A 22,639-nucleotide genomic window follows, 5' to 3' on the forward strand; every position below is an offset into this window, starting at 1 on the left:
ATATAGCCTCAGGGCTATAAATTCACCTTGGGAAGATTCATCCATTCAATTGTATTTATTAAGCGCTTACTATGTGCAAAGCACTGTACTAAGGACTTAGGAGAGTACGATAGAACAGACGCATTCCCTGCCCACAACGAGCTCACATGCAGCAGAGTTGAGGGGCCCAGAGCAGGGGGTCCCCAGGGTGGGGGATCCTCGGAGCAGTTTGGAAGAAAACGACTTTCACGCCGGGGCAGGGGACAGCCATCTTCCTGACCGCCACCGATCTTCAGCCAGCTGTCGCCCCCCCCCCCCCCCGACCCGGACACCAAACTCCATTCCCGCTCTCGACCGTGAGGCGGGGGCATGCAAGAGTACCAGAAGGAGGCTTCGCCTGGGCTTCCCCTGCCCGTTTGCGTTCTGTGTTGGCATAGCTGGCTGGCAGCTGGGGGGCAGGGGTAGCTGACCCCCAGGAGCCAGGTCTCACTTCTCCAGGAGGGAGTCCATCTGTTCCTGCAGGGAGCTGAGCTGTGGGGAGAAAGCAGAGGGACATGAAGCACGTACTCAGACCAAGCCTGTCGCAGGCCGGAGAGAGGGCTGGGATGACTTCTCTCCCACAGGGCGACCCGGGGGGCCCCTCTCTGCTGGGGGACGCCAGATGAGGGAGGGGCCGTGTGGTCCCGGGTTAGCGGGAAGCCAGCCGGCCCCATGACTGGATGGATGGGTGTAAGACTACTGACAGGTTCGCACGGCCAACGCTCCGGGGGGCTGGGAGCTGAGCCGTGCCCAGGCTTGGCTACCGCCCGGCCAGGCTGGCCCCAACTGAGGGAAGGCAGGTGACTGGGGGTCAGGGAAATAAGCAGGGGAAGGGGGTGGTCAGGCAAGCAACAAACTGGGAACAGGAGCCCGGGGCTCTGCCCTGCATTTTCAAGGCTAAAGAGGCACTTTCCTCACCTGCTGCTTCTCTCGCTCTTCCTGTTGCTTATGCTCGTCCAGCACAGCCTGAAGTCGAGTCTGGAAAAAAACATCAGCACGGAAAATGCCTGCTGAGCCGCTGGGAGGGGCCGGGGGCAGGCCAAGGAGGGGAACAGCTCCTTGGGCAAATATAACAACAGCAAAGAACCCTCCCAGGTGAGAATCAGTGTGTCCTGATGGAAAGAGCCCAGGACAGATATGCAGGAGACCTGGGCTCTGATTCCGGCTCCGCCCTTGGCCTGCGGTGAGACACCATGGGCGAGACGCTTTGCTTCTCTGGGCTGATTTCCTTCGCTGTAAAATGGGGGCGAAAACCCCTTGTTCCCTCTTAGACTGAACTTCACAACCGACAGAACCTGGATCTGATTTGACTCTAAGAAATATAAGCACTTAACCAATATTCCAATTAGCACTACGTGGCCGAAAGAGAAGCAGTGTGGCCTAATGGATAGAACCTGGGGCTGGAAGTGAGAAGAACCTGGGTTCTAATTCTGACTCCGCCGCTTGTCTGCTGGGTGACCTTAAGCAAGTCGCTTCACTTCTCGGGGCTGCAGTCCCTTCATCTTTAAAATGGGGATTAAGACTGTAAGCCCCACGTGGGACACGGATTGTGTCCAACCTGATTAGTTTGCAATAACAGTGGTATTTGTTAAGTGCTTACTATGAGCCAGGCACGGCGCTTAGTACAGTGCCTGGCACATAGTAGGCGCTTAACAAATACCATTAAAAAAAAAAGACGACACTCTAGCGTCTGCCCCTCTTAACCTTTTCCCAACCAGCAGCTGTTAGGGTGACTGGACCACCGAGACCTTGTGGGAACACTGGCTGATGGAGGCCGCTTGGCAGTTGGTAGTTGAGACTGTGAGCTCCCTTTACCCCTCAGGCCCCTGAACGCCACATGGTTCCTGGCCCGGAAGCCCCACGCGGGAGATGCGCGGTAGGTGAAAATCCGCCGGGCCAGATCCCGGTCCTCAGGGACGTCCCCGCAGCGACCGGGCACGGGGAGGGAGGCGGCCGCCTTGGACCCTAGCCACGTTCCGTCTGTTCCTGCTGTGCCACTCGGAACGACTCCTGGAAGGAAGGTTTCCCCAGGAAAACGCTCCCTTACTGTGCCTTCTGTCCCTGTGCTGAATGGGCTACACGTAGAAAAGATGCTATCGACCCAGCGGGAGACGGCACGATACTAAACTGGTAATGACGTGGCCTGGTGGCTTCCTGTAATCAGCTTCACTGCATTCCGATGTACTTGCCCCCAGTGGGACCCCACTCCAGAGAATCAGAAAAATCTGAACTCTCCAAGGTGTGGAATTATCACAGGTGCTGACGGCAGTGAACCAGAAGAAGCTTCCGGTGACCCGGGGTTTGCCCGGGAAGGGGTACGGTGCAGGTGAGAGCCGTGAACGAAAGGGTCACCCAAGTTCTCGACGACTGCGGATAACGAATCTCCTTGTGCGGGGTGGGCCTGTCTTCCCAAGAGCAGGGCAGGGAGCCTCCGAACCACATCCCAGTGGCCTGGTTGAGGGTGCTGCAGACAGCTTGGTTTTGTGACCGTGCTGGCCGTCGCTTCCCAGGAGGGCAGGCAAGTAAGGACCCGGCAGGTGGGGAGGAAGGGTGCGAGGGCACGGCCTGTGAGGGAGGCCTCGACTCACCTTAAGGGCCAGGTTTTCCACCTTCATGATGAGGTCCTCCTGGCGTTTCGCCCTCTCCTGCGTCTCCTGCAGCTTACCCTTCAGGCTCTCGATCTGCTTCTGAATCCCTATGACTGAGAACGCCACCGAGGCCGTGAGCCGGGCACCCGCCCGGCCCGGGCGGAAGCCGAGGCCGGGGCCGCCCCGTCCCCGCGGGGGACTTGCCTATCTGATTGGCTCCCTCGTTTTCTGGGTGCTGCTGACCGTCCGGCTGGCTCAGCTTGTCCTGGAGCTGCCTCTCCAGGTCTTCCTCCGTGTCGATGATGTTGATGTCTTCGTCGTCGTGGTGATCCCTCTCGTCTTCATCGTCGCTGCTGCTGCTGATGTCGTTAAATATCTCCCGCAGCTCGTCGTGCTCTGGGAGGCCCGACAGGGAGCTGAGGCCTCTCGACCGTTCTGACCCCGGTCCCGCTGCCGCCGCGGCCCGGCCTCCCTCAAGCCCGCTGTCCGCCCGCCCGTCCGCCCTCCCGGAACGCCAGTGGACGGGGCGGCCCAGAAGTCTGCCTCAAAAGGGATGGGGCCGGGTTCAGAACCTGGGGGCTTTCCCGGGGTTTTTAATCGGGGGGACACGGAGGGTTTCTGCAGAGTCCCTGGATACGCTCAGAGAATGGGCTCGGGGAGGCCCCGGACCCAGCGGAGCACAGAGTCGGGGAGAAGAGGAGAATAGGCTCTCACCGCCATGGTCGGGAACCCTGAGGGGCCGGGTAGGGGAGGGGCGAGCGTGTGCCTCCCGGAGCCCCAACTGGGCCCTGGCAAAACTTTCAGGAGTCCCACCGGTGAAGAATCCCAGGGTGGAGGCACGCCAGGAGGCGACGGGGAATGGGAGGTGGGCTAACACAGAGGTCCGGGGATCCCCCTGCAAACGAGCTTCCTGCTGGGCTCCGTGGCGGCCTCCCCGCCCCACTGCCCGCAGCGCCCTCCCTCCCTCCCCGCGGCTTCCGGCCTGACCGTGGCCCCCGTACCCGAAGAGCCGTGGCCTTGCTTGTGGCCAGACAGCCCCGGAGAGGAGATGTCTGTGAGCGAGCCGTGGTTCTCCGCTTCCTTCATTTCGTCTTCGGCAATGACCTCCCAGCCTGAGAACGGGGCCCAGAGTCGAGGAAAAACCAGAGATGAGGTCGCGGGCGCAGCCTGGAGGCTCCCGGGGAACAAGGTCTGGGAGGAGGTTTTTGGGCTTCAGGGCTGGTCGGCCAGTCGGTAAGTCAGACAGACGGTCCCCAGCACTGACTGGGGCCCCGAGTGTAGAGAACTGCAGAAGACTACCAAGAAAGGAGGATAGAGTCCTAGGCTGGGGAACAGGGGGGCCCCCATCCCCCAACTGCCTGGATCGTTAGGTTGGGTACGTGTCCCAATCCGCTCGGCAGCGTGGGCGGCAGAAGAAGCGGCGTGACCTAGTAGATGCAGCCCTGGCCTGGGAGTCTGAGGACCTGGGTCCTAATCCTGGCTCTGCCAGTGCCTGCTGTGTGACTCTGGGCAATTCACTTAACTTCTCTGTGCCTGTTTCAGCTGCAAAATAGGGATTCAATACCTGTTCTACCTCCTACTTGACTGTGAGCCCCATGTCGGATAGGCATTTGTACCGGGCCTGATTCCCTCGTATAATAATGATGGTGTTTGTTAAGCGCTTACTATGTGCCAGACACTGTACTAAGCACTCTACCTCAGCACTTAGACTAGTGCTTGACATACAATACTACTACTACTAATGAATAATGATATCTGTTAAACGCTTACTATGTGCCGGGCACCGTACTAAACCCTGGGGTGGACAGAAGCAAATTGTTTTAGACACAATCTCTGTCTCAGGTGGAGCTCACAGTCTCAATACCCATTTTCCCGATGAGGTAACTGAGGCATAGAGAAGTGAAGTGACTAGAGAAGTGAAGTGACTTGGCCAAGGTCACAAAGCAGACAGGTGGTGGAGTCAGAATTAGAACCCACGACCTTCTAAATCCCAGACCAGTGCTCTATCCACTAGGTCATGCTGCACTAAGTACTTAAATACCATTTTTTCTTTTTAAAAAAAGATGCATCCTCAGATGGGGACCTGCAGCTGGCCAAGCCTAGGAGCAAAACCCCTGGCTTCCAGGGATGTGCCCAATCCTGAAAAAGATGGAGCCAGAGAGAGCCTGGTGCCCAGCTGGCATTAAAGGTCAGGCCCGGGGGAATGCGCAGACCCCAACAGACACTTTGGGGGGAGCACGGACGGACGGACGGATGGCAGGCAGCCGGCCCGGGAACCCTCTTTGGAGGGATAAGGATACGGACGCTGACGGCTTCGGCATCGGTGCTCAGCAGTCGTTTCACTTCCTTCTCCACGTCCGGAGACTCGATGTACTGTGGTGGGGTCAGGACGAAGAAAAGAGTCAGGCTGGAAAAATGGCCCCAGGTCCGGGAAGGGCCACCCGCACCGCTGCAGGGAGACACTCTGCTGTGTCCGTGCTCCACAGAGCACATCCCAGTTTGAATAATAATAAAAATTGCGGCATTTGTTAAGCACTTACTACGTGCAGGCTCTGTACTAAGCGCTGGGGTGGATATAAGCAAATCGAGTAGGACACAGTCCCTGTTCCACATGGGCTTCACAGTCTCAATCCCCATTTAACAGATGAGGAAACCGAGGCCCAGAGAAGTGAAGTCATTTGCCCAAGGTCACACGACGGACAAGTGGCAGAGCCAAGAACAAAACCCACGACCTTGGACTCCCAGGCCCGTGCTCTATCCACGACGTCACGCTAAAGGAGGGCCGAGAAGGTGTATAAGTGATCCTAGCCGGAGGCCGGGGTGTGGGGGGAGGAGGGTTCGGGAATGGATCGGGCGGGGGGGCTGGCTGGGAGAGGAGCGCTTCTGGAAAGGAGTGAAGGTGGGGTCGGGGAGAGGCGGGAGAGAGCTGGGCCCTGGCACATTTGGAAGCGGGGAGGGAGTACCTAGCCGGGAGAATGGGGAGTGACAAGAGGAGCCACATCCTTCTGACTCCCCGGCCCGTGTTCTATCCACTGGGCCACTCTGCTTCTCAGAGACCTCAGGGGTTTTGAGTCTGCCCTCCAGCTAGGTGTCTAACTGGCCCCTCCGAGGCCCCGCTGGTGGACAGGCAACCCCACGGTGACTCACCTTCTTCTTGGCTGTCTTCCTGAACCGTCGCTTTCTGACGTTCTTCAAGGGCAGCGTGACTGGAAGAAACAAACCGAGAGGGAGGGGATGACTGCGGGCAAAGGCCGGGAGATCGGACCCGTCAGGCCGGGAGAAGAAACTTCCACGTGGGATTAGAACCGTGAGCCATCCTGCTGTGCTTCTGCTGCGGCGCGCTCTGAATGGGGGTGAAGGTACGGAGGGGGCCCGAGGCCGCTCCCGCAGTCAAAGCGGGGAGTCCTCCCTCTCCGGCTCGTTAGTCTCATTGGGGGGACCCAAAGGGGCTCAGGAGACAGTCAGGGCCTCTAACTCACTGCCATGGTTCCAGGTGAACTTCTTCTCTCGGTCCTTGTCTTTCCTCTTGCTCGCTTTGGGGTCTGTGGTGGCCGCGGGCTCTTCCGGAGGAGGGTAAAGCTCGCCGTCCACGGTGCACACCAGCATCTGGAGAACCCGACAGACAGGGGAGCGGGAGCTGGGAAAACCCTGGAAGCCGATCACGCTCACTCCCCCCGCCCCCTCCAAACCTTTGGAGAAGTTGGGACCCGGAGGTACTAGGGGTGTTCCCCAAACCGAGGTGCATCCCCGGTTAGTCGGAGACAGAGGACCTCGACTCGCTGTGGGAGAGGAGTGAACCTATGAGGTAAACGGCTCCTACCAACTGGAATCAGAAAGAATATAAAAAAACAACAGAGAAGCAGTGTGGTGTAGTGGGTAGAGCCCGGGTCTGAGACTCAGAAGGACCTGGGTTCTATTCTCAGCTCCTCTACTTGTCTGCTGTGTGACCTTGGGCAACTTCTCTATACCTCGGTTCCCTTGCCTAAAAATGGGGATTAAGACTGTGAGTCCCACGTGGGACAGGGACTGTGTCCAACCAACCTGATTAGCTCGTTATCTACCCCAGCGCTAAGAACGCTGCCTGGCACATATGCTTAAATACCCTAAAAAAAAAGCAGCAGCAGCAATGGGGAGGACAAACGAGAGTCCGTCTTCAGCCCTGCAAAGGAGAGTCGCTGCAGGTGGCTGGAGCAGCTGCCCATATGTCCTAGCGAGGACAGGTTGTGGGAGCGGCAGCCGGCTGAAGGCTCTACCTCCCGATGCAGGCGGGAGGGAGAGATCCTGGCCCCGACACCAACTGGAGCCCGCGAGTGCGTATAGCTCCGGCCGGGATGGCGATCACAAGGCGGGGGGTCGTTCACCAAGGGTGAAGGGAGGCCCACCGTGGTGGAGGAGGGGAATCGGGGGCCCGGACCTACCTGGCAGATGTCGGCCGTCTTGTAGAAGGTCTTCTTATCGATGGTTTTCAGGCTGCCGATGCTGCAGGGCAGGTCCACCAGCTTGGCGGCTAACGGGACCCGGTCCACCCGGACGATCCCGTGACGCCCGTCCGCTGGGAACACACGAGGACGGGACGGATCACGGCGGAGGCGCGGAGCCCTCCCGGGACCACAGGACCAACACACCGGGGGCCGGCTGGGAAACCTAATAACCCTTTAAAAGGAGCTCAGACGGTCACCCCTCTAGGGCAGGCGGGAACAGGGGAGAAGCTGAACCCTTCGAACTATGGCTACCCTGCCCATCACAGAGTGCTTCCTACCTAATGTTAGCTCAAGAAGGTGGGGATGGAGGGGAGTGCGGGCATGTGTGTGTTTCTACTTCTGAACCTGATTGGGGAATAACCATCATCTTATACCCGGAGAGTAATAATATGGCACTTTTTTTTTTTTTCCAAGTCACGCTGCCCTTGAAGAATGTCAGAAAGTACCGGTTCAGGAAGGCAGCCAAGAAGAAGGTGGGGTTGTCTGTCCACCAGCGGGGCCTTGGAGACACCTAGCTGGAGTGCAGACTCAAAACCCCTGAGGTCCCTGAGAAGCAGAGGGGCCTAGTGGATAGAGCACGGATCTTCTTATACCCAGAGAATAAAAATTCGGCACTTTTATTCCTTTTCAAAAATGTTTTCCCCAGCAGTGACCTCATTTTATCTGCACTATATCCCAGCAGTCAAGAGGGGCAGGTATTACTCTCTTCACTCTGCCAACGAGGCACCTGAGGCCCAGAGAGGTTAAGTGTCTTGCCCAGGGTCACACAGCAGCAGGCCAGGGACAGAGCAGGGGCTAGAAGCCAGACCGGGGATCACGCCACCACCCCGCCCCACCCCGGCTCCAGCTGGGGTCGCGAGGGACCCGGGGGTGGACAACGTCTGCCTACTCACGGTGCAGCTCGATGGTCACTCGGTCCTTCGGGCTGACGCTGGCGGACTGCACCGCCCTGCGCACCGTGGCGGCCGACTCCTGCGAGGAGGATGGAGGGGTGGGTGGATCAAGCCAAGGGGCAGGCCAAAGCTCTCGCATCAGCTCCCGCCAGAGGGAGCCAAGAAGGGCGCCGCTCGCCCGAGGGGCACAGCGGGCCATCGATCCCACCACCGGTATCTGTGGGTGGCATCGATCGGGGTGAAAGTTGGGAGACAGGAAATCCCCTCCACAAGCTCCGACGGTGAACCGACAGGCTCTAGCGGTCTCCAGGGAGAGGTCGGGGGACAGGGAAAGAGGTTGTGTCGGGACGGCGGAGAGAGAGAGGATGAGAGAAAGAGAGGGCGCAGGCCGAGAGAAGGGTGAAGACCGGGAGGGGCGGAGATCAAGGTGGGGGCAGGGAGGGCCGCTGTTCCCCTGAGTTGACAAGGGGCAACTGCCATCACCCCGAGGAGAGTCAGGTAGGCCGGCCCGGGAAGTGCAGACCCAGGATGAACCCACCTCCTCCTCCCCTCCCTTCACAACCGGCTGCCTCTGACCGCAGCCTCTCGCTGCCGGGAAGGGTTGCTTACCGGAGGCAGGCGCAGTATATATTGGCTCTCCAGCTCATGGGGGGCGTCGTCCTTGCTCTTGCTCATCTTTTGCTCTTGAGGGCCAAAAACCAGACAGACGGACGGACGGTCACTGCTCGACCCATGGGACTGACGGTCAGGTAGGGGCGGGCGATGTACGCCAACCGCCGGGCAAACCCTCCCTCATCCCTACAATCCCGCCCGTCCCCTTTCCGTCACTCCCCCGGCGAGATAAAAAAGGGCCTGAGGGGCAGGTGTCGATCTCTCTCGAAATGAACCGAAAGTGTCGAATGCTTGTAACGGTGACACCGCTTCTTCAGCGGGCTCCGAGGAGATCCGCCGCTCTACATTTTCCTGACCGCAGAGCGCTCCTCCGTCGGAAGAATTGAAGGGGGGAAAAAACCAAAAAGAGGAACGCCGACAGAAGCCTAAAATCAACACCAGTCGACAAGACCTCCCTGACTGCTGACGACCTTGCGGCCCAGTTCAGGTGGGAGAGGAGCACCTCACCCAGCTGGCGAGGAGGGTGGGGGGAAGGGAACGACACATGGTGGGGTACGTGGCGGGGCAGAGCAGTACGCAGGACAAGTTCTGACCCTTTCTGGCCAACCCTCTACACGGGTGGCCCGCTGGGAGCTGACAAAAAGCAGTCAGTCCATGTCTTGGGAGAAGGCAGAAATGCAAGATTGGTCCACTGGGCTTTCCAAAACGACAAGTCCCAGAGATGGAGAAGACAACGGGCCCCGCCGGCGGCCGGACAATGGGCCCAGAGTGGAAAACTGAGTGAGCCAGTGTCCTGCCAGCTTGGAAATGGCATTTTACTGGGCACCCCGTGGCTTTTACCTCGACTGCACTCGGTCACACCGCTCAGTACAGTGCTCTGCGCTGCTGATGAAATGAACTGATCAGTGTTACTGTTTTTTTCAACTGTATTTGTAAAGCGCTTATTACGTGTCAAACACTGTTCTAAGTGTTGGGGTAGGTACAGGTTAATTAGGTCAGACACAGTCCCTGTCCCGCACGGGGCTCGCGGTCTAGTAGGAGGGAGAACAAGTACTGAATTCCCATTTCACTGTTGAGGAAGCTGAGGCCAGAGAAGTGAAGTGACTTGCCCAAGGTCATAGAGCAAGTAAATGGCAGAGCTGGGATAAGAACCCAGGTCCTCTGACTCCTAGACCCGGCCTCTGTCCCCTGGGTCATGCTGCTTCCGATGCGGCTTCGTCTGTGGGCCAAACGGGCTTCAGGGCCCAAGTGCCCGAGGCAGAGGGCCTTGGTCTTCCCGGGCTCCTTACTCTGCTGCTTGCCTGCTATGTGACCTTGGGCAAATCACTTCACTTCTCTGTGCCTCATCTGTAAAATGGAAATTAAACACCTATTCTCCCTTGCCCTTGGACTGTGAACCCCACATGGGACATGGACTGTGTCCAACCTGATTAACTTGTTTCTGTCCCTACCTTGGTACAGTGTTTGGTACACAGTGTTTAAAAATACTATTATTATCATTGTTCTAAATTTGATTCTCCCACAAGGAAATGAGGCTAAAGAGAATGAACATGGATACATTAGGGTTCGATCTTCCTGGCTTATAATTTCAGCCCCCAAAGTGGGCTTGGCAAACGTGAGAAAGTACAAACAACGTAGGGAGTTTGGGCAATGTGTGATAGCTTTTTCTCCCAGAGGAAAAGAGAGAACAAGACCCCAATTCCAGGGAGAAAATAAAGAAATACATTACTTGTGATCGTCATGTCTCCTTTTCTTGCTTCACCAAAGGATTAAAAAAGCTTCAATTTCCCCAAAGCTAAACATAAATGTAAAGGGAAAAAACAAGTCAGCTGGGAGATAATAAATGAAGCGACGACTGGGGGATGGAGAACATTCTCAAATGAAACCCAGAGCAACCCTGATGGATGACTGTCAAACTCCCATGAAGTGCAGCTCTATCATACCTAAAGAGCAGAGACGCCAGCCTACTGAGTAGTAGCTAAGAGTATTGATATTATTATTCTTTGCAATAATAATAATAATAATTGTGGTGCTTAGGCGCTAAGCACTGGAGTAGATACGTCAGCAGCAAGTTGCCTTGCAGAACAATTCTGAAAGGATTTCGGTTGTTTCCCTCTAGACTGTATGCTCTTTGTGGGCAAGGATCGCGGCTACCAGCTCTGTTGTAGATTGTACTCTCCCAAGCACTTAGTACAGTGCTCGGCACACAGTGAGTGCTCAGTACATACCATAAATTGATTCCCTTATTCCCAGGCTTATCAGCCCTCTTATCCAGGCTTGTATTTCCTCTTGACTCTCCTCTTCCCTGGCAATTTCAAAGCCTCTCCAACCAGAGGAGGTGGGATGGGAGGGAGGGGAGCTCCAGCAAAGGCCAGGAAGGGAAGAAGGTTGATGCTTCAGAGTTGGCTAAAAGTGAATTTGGTGAGTTATCTGCCCATGTCTCACCCCAGCTCGGCCGTTCACCTGCTGTAGATCTCGGGCAGGTCATTTAACTTCCCTATGTTTCAGTTTCCTCATCTGTAAAAAGGGAATTAAATGTCTGCCTCCCTTCCCCCTTGACTATGAAGCTCCTGGGGGCCAGGGACGATCAATCAACCAATCAATTATTTGTACTTATTGAGCGCTTACTGTATGTGGACCACTGTATTAAATACTTGGGAGAGTACAATATAAGAGAGTTGGGAGAATCATTCCCTGCCCACAATTAGCTTGTAGTCTGAAGGAAGAGACAGACATCAAATATAAATAACTAAATTACGGATAATAGTCATATTTGTTAAACACGATGTGCCAAGCACTCTACTAAGCACTGGGACAGGTACAAGCAAATTGGGTTGGATGCAGTCCCACACGGGGCTCACAGTCTTAATCCCCATTTTAGAGATGAGGGAACTGAGGCTCAGATAAATGAAGCGACTTGCCCAAGGTCACACAGCAGGAGAGTGGCAGAGCTGGAATTAGAACCCAGGTCCTTCTGACTACCAGGCCCGGGCTCTAGTCACCACGCCAGAGGGTTTCCTCAGCTCCCCCTCCCCGCCTCCATCGTACCAACTCGCCCCCTTTGCTCTATCCCCCCTCCCCGCCCCAAAGCACTTGTGTATACAGGCATATACCTATAATTCTATTTATTTACATTAATGCCTGTTGATTTGTTCTAATGTGTATATATCGATAAGTCTATTTATATTGATGCTATCGATGCCTGTTTACTTGTTTTGATATCTGTGTCCGCCCTTCTAGACTGTGAGCCAACTGTGGGCAGGACTGTCGCTCATTCATTCAATCGCATTTACTGAGCGCTTACTACGTGCATAGCACTGCTTGTTGCTCTTTGTTGTTGAATTGTACTTTCCAAGCACTTAATACAGTGCTCTGCATAGAGTAAACGCTCAATAAGTACGACTGAATGAATGGATGGATGACTGAATAGAGGGAGCAAATCAGAGCGATGCGGAAGGGAGTGGGAGAAGAGGAAAGGAGGGTTTAGTCAGGGAAGGCCTCTTGGAGGAGATGGGCCTTCGGTAAGGCTTCGTCTAGTCTGACAGGGTTGTAGCTCGTTCAGCGTTTAGAACAGTGGTTGGCACGTGGTAAGCATTTGGCAAATGTCATCGATCCGTTTCTAGAGGAGGGCTCTGGGCATGTCACTCCCCTCCTTAAAAACCTCCAGTGATTGCCTATCAACCTCCACATGAAACAAAAACGCTCTCCATCATCTTGCCCCCTCCTACCTCTCCTCCCTTCTCTCTTTCCGCCGCCCACCCCGCACGCTCCGCTCCTCTGCCGCCCACCTCCTCACCATCCCCCGTTTACGCCTATCCCGCCGTCGACCCCGGCCTGTGTCATTCATTCATTATTCCATCTTATTTAATAATGTTGGTATTTGTTAACGCTTACTATGTGCAGAGCACTGTTCTAAGTGCTGGGGTAGATACGGGGTCATCAGGTTGTCCCACGTGAGGCTCACAGTCTTCATCCCCATTTTACAGATGAGGTAATTGAGGCACAGAGAAGTGAAGTGACTTGCACACAGTCCCACAGCTGACAAGCGGCGGAGCCGGGATTCAAACCCAGGACCTCTGACTCCCAAGCCCGGGCTCTTTCCACTGAGCCACGGTGTACTGTCCTGGAATGCCCTCCCTCCTCACGTCCGCCAAACCAACTCTCTTCCCCTCTTCAAAGCCCCACTGAGAGCTCACCTCCTCCAGAAGGCCTTCCCACACTGAGCCCTCCCTTTCCCTCCGCTCCGCCTCCCTCTGCTCTACCCCCTTGCCCCCACAGCATTTGGGCATATTTGTACATATTTATCACTCTATTTTATTAATGATGCGTATATATATATCTATGGTTCTATTTCTCTATTTTGATGGTATGGATGCCTGTCTACTTGTTTAGTTTTGTTGTGTCTCCCCCTTCTAGACTGTGAGCCCGTTGTTGGGCAGGGATGGTCCCTATCCGGTGCCAAATTGTACATTCCTAGCGCTTAGTCCAGCGCTCTGCACACAGTGAGCGCTCAGTAAAGATGAATAGACCGTGAGCCCGTTATTGAGCAGGGATGGTCTCTAACTGTGGCCGAATTGTCCATTCCAAGCGCTTAGTCCAGAGCTCTGCACACAGTGAGCGCTCAGTAAAGTTAATGAGATGTCCATCACCCTGATTCTATTTATTTGCTATTGTTTTAATGAGATGTCCTTCCCCTTGATCCTATTTATCGCCATTGTTCTTGTCTGTCCGTCTCCCCCGATTAGACTGTAAGCCCGTCAAAGGGCAGGGACTATCTGTTACCGATTTGTAATCCCAAGCGCTTAGTCCAGTGCTCTGCACATAGTAAGCGCTCAATAAATACTATTGAATGAACTGAATGAATGAAGACGAATAGACTGTGAGCCCGTTATTGAGCAGGGACGGTCTCTAACTGTGGCCGAATTGTCCACTCCAAGCGCTTAGTCCAGTGTTCTGCACACAGGAAGCGCTCAATAAATACGACTGAATGAGTATCTATAATTCTATTTATCTATTTTGATGGTAGTGATGTCTGCCTACTTGGCTCAGTGGAAAGAGCCCGGGCTTGGAAGTCAGAGGTCGTGGGTTCTAATCCCGGCTCTGCCACTTGTCCGCCGGGTGACTTCGGGCGAGCCGCTTCACTTCTCTGTGCCTCAGTTCCCTCATCTGCAAAATGGGGATGAAGACTATGAGCACCACGTGCGACACCCTGATCACCTTGTAGTCATTCATTCATTCAATAGTCTTTACTGAGTGCTTGCTATGTGCAGAGCACTGGACTAAGCGCTTGGAACGGACAAATCGGTAACAGAGACAGTCCCTGCCCTTCTTGTATCTCCCCCAGCGCTTAGAACAGGGCTTGGCACACGGTAAGCGCTTAACAAATGCCATCATTATTATTATTAGGACGTGAGCCCGTCGTTGGGCAGCGATGGTCTCTATCTGTTGCCGGACTGTGCATTCCAAGGGCTCGGCCCAGTGCTCCGCACAGAGTAGGCGCTCAATAAACACAATTAAATGGGTGAATATCTTTCAATCAATCTATTGATTTCTGTAGAGGCTACGGAGGCCCGTCTGCTTGTTCTGTCCCATTGTCCGTCTCCACCCGCTTCTAGTCCGTGAGGCCGCCGTAGGGCGGGGACGGTCCCTCTCTGCGGCCCAACTGTCCTGTCCCCAGCGCTCAGCCCAGTGCTCCGCACACGGGAAGCGCTCAATAAACCCAACTGAATGAATGAATATCTATCAATCAATCTATTGATTTCTGTAGAGGCTACGGAGGCCCGTCTACTTGTTCTGTCCCATTGTCCGTCTCCACCCGCTTCTAGTCCGTGAGGCCGCTGTGCGGCGGGGACGGTCCCTCTCTGCGGCCCCACTGTCCTGTCCCCAGCGCTCAGCCCAGTGCTCCGCACACAGTAAACGCTCAGTAAACCCAACTGAATGAATGAATATCTATCAATCAATCTATTGATTTCTGCAGAGGCTAGGGAAGCCTGTCTCCTTGTTCCGTCTTGTCCGTCCCCCTCTTCTAGCCCATGAGGCCTCTGTAGGGCGGGGACGGTCCCTCTCTGCGGCCCAACTGGACTCTCCCCAGCGCTCAGCCCAGTGCTCCGCACCCGGGAAGCGCTCGATAAACACAACTGAATGAATGAATATCTATCAATCAGCTTATTGATTTCTGCAGAGGCTACGGAAGCCTGTCTCCTTGTTCCGTCTTGTCCGTCCCCGCCTTCTAGCCCGTGAGGCCGCTGTGGGGCGGGGACGGTCTCTTTCTGCTGCCCCACTGGACTCTCCCCAGCGCTCAGCCCAGTGCTCCGCACACCGTGGGCGCTCGGTAAAGACGAATGAATGAATGAATGGGTGAATGAATGAATGAATCCCCCCCGGCGGGTGGGGGTCCGGACCCGCCCCTGCCGCCCTCGCTCCGCCCCCTCCAAGCCGCGAGCGAATACGCCCGGTCGATCGCCCGATCGATCAATACATCGATCAATAGATCGATCGATCGCCGCCCCCCCCCCCACCGCCGCCGCCGGTCCTCCCGCGAGGGGGGCCACTCACCGGCCGGGCCGCCCCGGAAGTGACGTGACGGGGCCGCCCGGAAGTGGGGATCCCGGAAGTGGTGGTGGTGGTGGTGGGCGGCGGCGGCGTTTCCCGTCAGGTAGCGCGGGGACCCTTTTTCCCGCCTTGAGGCGGGCGCGCGCTGCGGGGGCGGGGGGGGAGGGGAGGCGCGAGGCCGGGGTCTCGTCTGTCTGTCTGTCAGTCAGGCGGCCATTCCCTCACTCACCGCCCCTTCGCCTTCACTCGGCCGCTCCTCTTTCCCCACCGCTTCCCGAGGGCGGAGCACTGGGCTGAGCGCTGGGGACAGGACAGTGGGGCCGCAGAGAGGGACCGTCCCCGCCCTACGGCGGCCTCACGGGCTAGAAGCGGGTGGAGATGGACAAGACAGAACAAGTAGGCATCCATAGCCTCCACAGAAGTCAATAGATTGATTGATAGATATTCATTCATTCAGTTGGGTTTATTGAGCGCTTCCCGAGTGCGGAACACTAGGCTGAGCGCTGGGGAGAGTCCACTTGGGCCGCAGAGGGAGACTATTCCCGCTCCACAACGGCCTCATGGGCTAGAAGGGGGGGAGACGGACAAGACGGAACAAGTAGGCATCCGTAGCCTCTACAGAAATCAATAGGTTGATTGCTATTCATTCATTTAGTTGTGTTTATTGAGCGCTTCCCGTGTGCGGAGCACTGGGCTGAGCGCTGGGGAGAGTCCAATTGGGCAGCAGAGAGGGACCGTCCCCCGCCCTACAGCGGCCTCACGGGCTAGAAGGGGGTGGAGACGGACAACAAGACAAAACGAAGACCGGCATCCATAGCCTCTAGAGAAATAAATGGATCGATCGATAGATATTCATTCAGTTGTGTTAATTGAGCGCTTCCTGTGTGCGGAGCACTGGACTAAGCATTTGTTAAGTACAGTTCGGCAAGAAGGTAGGGACCATCCCCACCCAATAACAGGCTTACAGTCTAGAAGGGGGAGACGGACAACAAGACAAGTAGACAGCATCGATAGCCTCAGAATAGATAAATAGATTTCTATTCGTTCATTCAATTGTGTTTATTGCACGCTTCCTGTGTGCAGAGCACCGGACTAAGCGTTTGGAAAATACAATTCGGCCACAAATGGAGACTGCCCCCGCCCAACAACGGGCTCACGGTCTAGAAGAGGGGAGACAGACAACAAAACGAAACAAGTAGGCATCAGTAGCCTCGGTACAAGTAAATAGATTTATGTATATACATTCAGTTGTATTTATTAAGTGCTTATTGGGTGCAGAGCACTGGACTAAGCACTTGGAAAGTGCAATTCGGCTACAAATGGAGACCGTCCCTGCCCAACAACGGGCTCACGGTCTAGAAGGGGGAGACAGACAACAAAACAAGTAGACGGGCATCACTACCATCAATATAAATAAATGGATTTCTAGATATTCATTCAATTGTATTTATTAATAATAATAATGTTAGTATTTGTTAAGCACTTACTATGTGCCAAGCACTGTTCTAAGTGCTGGGGGAGATACAAGGTAATCAGGTTGTCCCACATGGGGCTCACAGTCTTCATCCCCATTTGACAGATGAGGTAGCTGAGGTACAGAGAAATTAAATGACTTGTCCAAGGTCACACAACTGACAAGTGGCAGAGCCGCGATTAGAAACCGTGACCTTCTGACTCCCAGGCCCATGCCTATCCACTACGCCAGGCACTTACTGGGTACAGAGCACTCTACTTAGAGCCCGTTGTTGGGTAAGGGTTGTGTCTATCTGTTGCCTAATTGTATTTTCCAAGCGCTTAGTCCAGTGCTCTGCACCCAGTAAGCGCTCAATAAATACAACCGAATGAATGAATCTGTAATAATAATATTAGTTATGGTATTTGTTAAGCACTTTGGAAGCACTTTTATGAGTACCAGCCTGGCCAAGTGATAGAGCCCGGGCCTGGGAGTCAGAGCACCTGGGTTCTGATCCCAGACCCGCCATTTGTTGGCTGTGTCACTTCGTTTCTCTGTGCTTCAGTTCCCTCATCTGTATAATGGGGATTAGGATCGTGAGCCCCACGTGGGAATGGGACTGTGTCCAGTTTGATTAACTTGTATCTATCCCAGCGCTTGGTACAATGTATGGCACGTAATAAGCGCTTAACAAGTACCACAATGATTATTAATAATAAATAATGATGGTATTTGTTAAGCACTTACTATGTCCCAAGCATAGTTCCAAGCGCTAGGGTAGAGCCAGGGTAATCAGGTTGTCCCAAGTGGGGCAACTGAGGCACAGGGGAGGTGAAGTGCCTTGCCCAAGGTCACACAGGAGACACGTGGAGGAGTGGGGATTAGAACCCACGACCTCTGACTCCCAAGCCCGTGCCCTTTCCCCTGAGCCACGCTGCTTTTCCTTATCATTATTATTATTACCATCGTTATTCTGAGGAGAGAATGGGGGGCCTCGTAGCTGGGGAAGACGAAGAGGGTGGGGCTGAGGTGGATGAATGAAGAAGAAGGGGGTGACTCTCCCATTTCAGCAGGCCATCACTGATGGAATTTATTGAGCACTTGGTATGTGATGTGTCAGGTGGGAGAGTGGGGAGTGGGTGATGCCCTCCAACTCTGCCCTGGCAGGATGCCCCAAGGCCGCCCACATGCCTTCTTTGTTTATGCTAGAAATCGTCCATGGCAGGCGCACTGTATCCTCGGGTAGAGTGTCGGTATTGGTTTTTCTCCAGGGACACGTCCCGTTCAAATCTCTTTTACCCCAACGCAGGAAAGCCGGGATGGAGGGAAATCCTGGCCACTCTGACTTCTACATTGGCCTAGGCTTAGCTCTGAGCTCCAGCATCTTCATCGGGGGAAGCTTCATCCTAAAGAAGAAAGGGCTTCTCAAGCTGTCCGGCCGGGGCGCCGTCAGAGCAGGTAGAGGACAGCCAGCCCCGACTGGCGGAGCGGTGGCGTATCCTAGTGGAAAGGGCAGGGGCCTGGGAGGCGGAAGACCCGGGTTCTAATCCATTTGACGGTCGTGTGACCTTAGGCGAGTCACTGAACCCTTCTGTACCTCACTTTCTTCATCTGTAAAATGGGGATCCGGTTCCTGTTCTCTCTCCGACTTACACGGGCAGCCCCGTGTGGGACAGGGACTGGTTATCTCGTATCTACCCCGGTGCTTAGCACAGTGCCTGGCACATGCCAAGTGCTTAACAAATACCAGGCTTTTTTTACTATCGCTCTCCGGGCCCTTTCCTTCGACTCCGACTTGTCACGATTCCACCGGAGAGGTCGAAGGGGGAGGGAAAAGGAAGGAAACGCGAATCCATCACCTGACAAGTTAACAACTCAGCTGGCTGTCCTGCACCTTGTCTGGAAAAGGAACTTGCTGAGGGAGGAGGCAAAACTGATAGAAAAATGTTGCCGCCGGGCTCTTGCTCCAGTTTTTCCCTCTGTCTTCCGCCCGGTGGGTTCATAACGTCTCTGCCTTCCTTTAGGTCATGGCGGCCACGCATATCTGCGGGAATGGCTGTGGTGGGCCGGACTTCTATCCAGTAAGTGTCCTGACAGACAGAATAGCAGCCCGTCCAGTGAGTCGGGAGCATGATGCTCGTTTCTGGTCGATTGGAGAATGACCCTAACCCCTAGATTTTGTGGCCCTCCATGAAGGTAAAAAGTAGAAATAATATTTAAGTGCTCATTGTGTGCAGAGCATTCTACTAAGTGTGGGAGAGAATACACAGGTGGGAATCCGGAAAAAAAGAAGCAGCGTGGCCTAATGGATAGAGTAGGGGTCTGGGAGTCAGAAGGACCTGGGTTCTAATATTGACTCTGCTACTTATCTCCTGTGTGGCCTTGGGCAAGTCACTTAACTTCTCTGGGCCTCAGTTATCTCAACTGTAAAATGGGGATTGATTGTGAGCCCCATGTGGGACCTGGACTGCGTCCAAAGTAATTGTCTCTAACCCAGTTCTTAGTACAGCGCCTGGCACGGAGTAAGCGCTTAGTACCGTTTTTAAAAAAAGGCCATAAACCATCGCAAACTTCAATTCAGTTGCCAATAATAATAATAATTATGGAATTTGTTAAGCACTTACTATGTGCCTGCCAGACACTGTACTAAGCGCTGGCGTGGATACAAGCAAATCAGGTTGGACACAGTCCCTGTCCCACGTGGGGGACATTTTGCCCTGGATCGGAGGGTTTCGAATCCGAATCCGGCAGACAGCAGCGTTTCCATCGACGTTACCGAGGGAGAGATTGGGCAGGAGGAGGAGGAAGAGGAGGAGGAGAAAGACAGTGGTAGATGGGCGGTAGCTAAACCCAGTGTTGCCAGTATTGTGTTTCTGACCCTTGCATTGCCTCTCCTTTTCAGTGGGAGTTGGAGAAGCTGCCAATTTTGCTGCCTATGCCTTTGCCCCGGCCACCTTGGTCACCCCCTTAGGTGCCCTCAGTGTGTTAGTCAGGTAAGCCACTTTTAAGTGCTTTTGTCCCACAACTCCAGCCGGAGAGCGGCCAACCAGAGACTGGCTGCCCAGCCCAGTCTCCGTGCCACCCGAACTCCCCATCAGCCTTTGTTCCAGCTCTAGAAGGGTGAGAAGTCATTATCATCATCCTCATCAGCAGAGACCTCCATCTACAGAACAATGAGTAGACCGTGGCTGTGGCCACGGCAGTTACGACTGTCGGGCTGTGAAGGCTGAAACTCTGCTCCGCAAGCCACAGTACCCTGTTGTATTTCTTGTGGCCTTTGGGCCTTTTATGTTGTTTTGGAGATTTTTATTGGCTCACCCTGATGCGTCTCTCACCAGTTTCATCTCCCTACTGTATGTAGATTATGAGCCTCTTGGGAGCTGGGGATCGTATCTAATTCTCACCTCTGAATTTTTATCCTTATCATTTAATACAGTGGAGTGTCCAAAGAAGGCCCTTAACGCCCACTATTACCAAATTTGGGTTTGTGTCCCAAGAGCCTCTTGAGTCACCCAATCCTTCTTTACTCCTCTTCCTCATTCCCCACCTCACACTGGCCACCCCCTTTCTTCCTTCCATTTCTACTGATGATCTTTCCCTAGGAGTGCTTCTTTCACTCCCCCCCCAGGACGCTTTCTCCACCCTCCTTAACTGATCCCAGTTCCCCGCCCCGGCAGTCATTTCTCTCTTAATCCAATCTCTTCCTGTAACCTCTGTTCCCAGCGACCCAGAGGTAAGGCGGCGGTTATCCTCGTGTCTGTCGGAACGACCGAAAAATCACGCGGGGCCAAATTCCTGGGAGCCAGTTTGGGCTTCCCCATTACCATTAAATGAGAGTAAATTCTCCATTACTCTCACTACCTAGAATTCCTCAGTGGAGGAATGAACCGTGGACCTCTCACCGCCCAATCCTGTGGGAGGGACTGGGCTTCCCCGGGGAAGTGAAGGATCGAGCAGGCATCTGCCTGATTTGCTCCAGGTGGGATATTTCCGGACCAAAACCACCCCACCTGGAGAACCGACCGATCGGGTCGGTCCGGCCGGACCGAAAGACGGCCAGATCCGTGCTCCATCTTCCTTCTCCCCAGAGGAAGGGATGAGGAGCCACACACACACACATAAACACAGACCGAAAGATCGACCGACCGGCTGAGCTTTCGATCATTCCCGCAGCGCCATCTTGGCTTCCTATTTCCTGGACGAGCGGCTGAACGTCCACGGGAAGATCGGCTGCGTCCTGAGCATTCTGGGCTCCACGGTGACGGTGCTGCATGCCCCCCAGGAGGAGGAGGTCTCCACCTTGGCAGAGATGGCGGAGAAGCTGAAGGATCCAGGTAGGGAAGGACGGGTCCAGCCCCGCCCCCTTCTGACCCAGTTGGGCCAGCCCCCGTCCCCGCACATCCGTCTCTCTACCCGTCTCTCTCAGGGTTCATCGTCTTCGCCGCCTGCGTGCTGGTGAGTTCCGCCGTCCTCATCTGCCTGGTGGGGCCCCGCTACGGCCAGAGCAACGTCCTGGTGTACGTGCTGATCTGCTCGGCCATCGGCTCGCTCTCGGTGTCCTGCGTCAAGGGCTTGGGCATCGCCCTGAAGGAGCTGTTTGCCGGGAAGCCGGTCCTGAAGGAGCCCCTAGGCTGGCTGCTCTTCCTCTGCCTGGTGATTTGCGTCAGCACCCAGATCAACTACCTCAACAAGGCCCTGGACATCTTCAACACCTCGGTGGTCACGCCCATCTACTACGTCCTCTTCACCACGGCCGTCCTGACCTGCTCGGCCATCCTCTTCAAGGAATGGCAGCACATGGGGGTCGACAACGTCGTCGGCACCATCAGCGGCTTCCTCACCATCGTCCTGGGCATCTTTCTGCTCCACGCCTTCCGGGACATCCCCTTCACCCCGGACCTGCTGCCCCTGTTCCTGAGGCCGGGGCCGGGCGGCTCCCGGGCGGCCCCGTGGGGGGAGAGGGACGCGCCCCCGGGGTTTCTGCGCCGGCCGCTCCTCGGTCCCGATGGCCCCGGCAAAAATGGCCAGGAGGAGGGGGAGGGGGCCTGAAGATCCCGCAGTGGTGTTCGGCGGCCTTTTGGGCCCCGGGGGGGCCGCCGAACTGCTTCAGAGCCGGCCCCCGACCGGTTGACCACCTCTAGGGCTGGATTAGATCCAACCAGAAGGAGAACAAATAAGTACTCAGCTACCAAGCAGCTGGAGAGCAACAGCATAACCCTCAGGGGCCGTTTCCCCGCTGCCAGAGAGGAGAGAGTCTCCTCTCTCTGTCGAGGGAAGACACCGGGAGATCCGGCTGAATCATTTTGCAGTATTCCATGAAAAATCCCCCAGAGCTGGGAGCTGTTGCTTTTGAAGTGTTATTACACCTTTAGTAGTATTTAAGGGGGCTGCGGGCCCCCCAGTTTTTTTCTAAATAAAGTTTCAAGTTTTTACAGAGGCTACTTGTCACTTCCAAACCCGAACATCTGACCTGGTTCACTGGCCTCTTGAGCATATTCCCGACCACCGTAGAGATGGCTGTGGCTCATCACCCTCCATCAAAAAAAAAATAAAAATACCTTTAGTGGCCACACAACCAATAGCAGCTTGGTGAATTCACTAGCACTAAACTCCCCTTGTGAGAGAAGGTCAGGAAAGATTTTTCATCCCAACCTTCAGTAATCTCTCCAACTTGGCTGGGGAAACGGGGAGGCCGGAGCAGTTGCGGATTCTTCAGTTCTGTGAACATGGCGAGTTAGGTAGCCTTGCGTTCACTCTAGCCCCCACCCCTCCGCCCCCTCCATCTTTAAACCGCTGGACTGCAAGCTCCTTGAAGGCGGAGAGCTTAGGCTCGTGTCCTTTATATATATAGCAGAGCGACTACGAATTGCCGGGATGCCGAGAGGGAGACAGCCTATGTGCTTTTTTGATAGAGGGGCGATGGGGATTTTGAGGGATCAGAAGTTGAAAAAATCGCTAGACTGTTTCACGTCAGCATCGACAGATAAGCTATGGCATCACTGTTCTGCTCCTAAGTCTCCATGATGGAGTTCAACCCTTGGA

General features: G+C 54.9%; 2 protein-coding genes across 5 annotated transcripts; one reads left to right on the forward strand and one right to left on the reverse strand.

Moving 5' to 3' along the window:
- Positions 1–43: 43 nt before the first annotated feature.
- On the reverse strand, positions 44–15,180 carry TAF7L (TATA-box binding protein associated factor 7 like). 2 transcript variants are annotated; one of them, XM_007671543.4, is made up of 13 exons: positions 15,148–15,180; positions 10,322–10,387; positions 8,590–8,663; positions 7,981–8,059; positions 7,025–7,158; positions 6,086–6,212; positions 5,754–5,812; positions 4,907–4,979; positions 3,608–3,718; positions 2,811–3,002; positions 2,607–2,719; positions 937–996; positions 44–510 (listed from the first exon to the last, which is right to left on the reverse strand). In XM_007671543.4, the coding sequence occupies exons 2-13, from the start codon at positions 10,332–10,334 to the stop codon at positions 466–468; spliced, it is 1,080 nt and encodes a 359-aa protein (XP_007669733.1). In that variant the 5' UTR covers positions 10,335–10,387; positions 15,148–15,180; the 3' UTR covers positions 44–465. The 2 variants fall into 2 exon arrangements, with proteins under 2 accessions (XP_007669733.1, XP_028923450.1); XM_029067617.2 differs by lacking the exon at positions 15,148–15,180 and adding an exon at positions 12,487–12,511.
- Positions 15,181–15,218: 38 nt separating this feature from the next.
- Positions 15,219–22,034, forward strand: LOC103171083 (magnesium transporter NIPA2-like). Of its 3 annotated transcripts, none has more exons than XM_029067618.1 (6): positions 15,219–15,247; positions 17,907–18,055; positions 18,622–18,678; positions 19,500–19,590; positions 20,771–20,931; positions 21,024–22,034. In XM_029067618.1, exons 2-6 carry the CDS (start codon positions 17,917–17,919, stop codon positions 21,644–21,646), a joined length of 1,071 nt encoding a protein of 356 aa, XP_028923451.1. In that variant the 5' UTR covers positions 15,219–15,247; positions 17,907–17,916; the 3' UTR covers positions 21,647–22,034. The 3 variants fall into 3 exon arrangements, with proteins under 3 accessions (XP_028923451.1, XP_028923452.1, XP_028923453.1); XM_029067619.2 differs by lacking the exon at positions 15,219–15,247 and adding an exon at positions 15,351–15,540; XM_029067620.1 differs by lacking the exon at positions 15,219–15,247 and adding an exon at positions 16,311–16,339.
- Positions 22,035–22,639: the final 605 nt, after the last annotated feature.

The sequence above is a fragment of the Ornithorhynchus anatinus genome, chromosome 6 (assembly GCF_004115215.2).
Source record: "Ornithorhynchus anatinus isolate Pmale09 chromosome 6, mOrnAna1.pri.v4, whole genome shotgun sequence".
In the NCBI taxonomy this organism is placed as follows: Eukaryota; Metazoa; Chordata; class Mammalia; order Monotremata; family Ornithorhynchidae; genus Ornithorhynchus; species Ornithorhynchus anatinus.

Bases quoted from the DNA above. Each gene is read 5' to 3' on its own strand.
- LOC103171083 (XM_029067618.1), top strand. From the start codon at position 17,917: ATGGAGGGAAATCCTGGCCACTCTGACTTCTACATTGGCCTAGGCTTA. The intron at 18,056-18,621 runs GTAGAGGACAGC...GCCTTCCTTTAG, and splicing joins CCGGGGCGCCGTCAGAGCAG to GTCATGGCGGCCACGCATAT. The intron at 18,679-19,499 runs GTAAGTGTCCTG...TCTCCTTTTCAG, and splicing joins GTGGGCCGGACTTCTATCCA to TGGGAGTTGGAGAAGCTGCC.
- TAF7L (XM_007671543.4), bottom strand. The intron at 5,813-6,085 runs GTGAGTTAGAGG...TGTTTCTTCCAG, and splicing joins GTTCACCTGGAACCATGGCA to TCACGCTGCCCTTGAAGAAC. The intron at 511-936 runs GTGAGGAAAGTG...TTCTCCCCACAG, and splicing joins AAGAGCGAGAGAAGCAGCAG to CTCAGCTCCCTGCAGGAACA.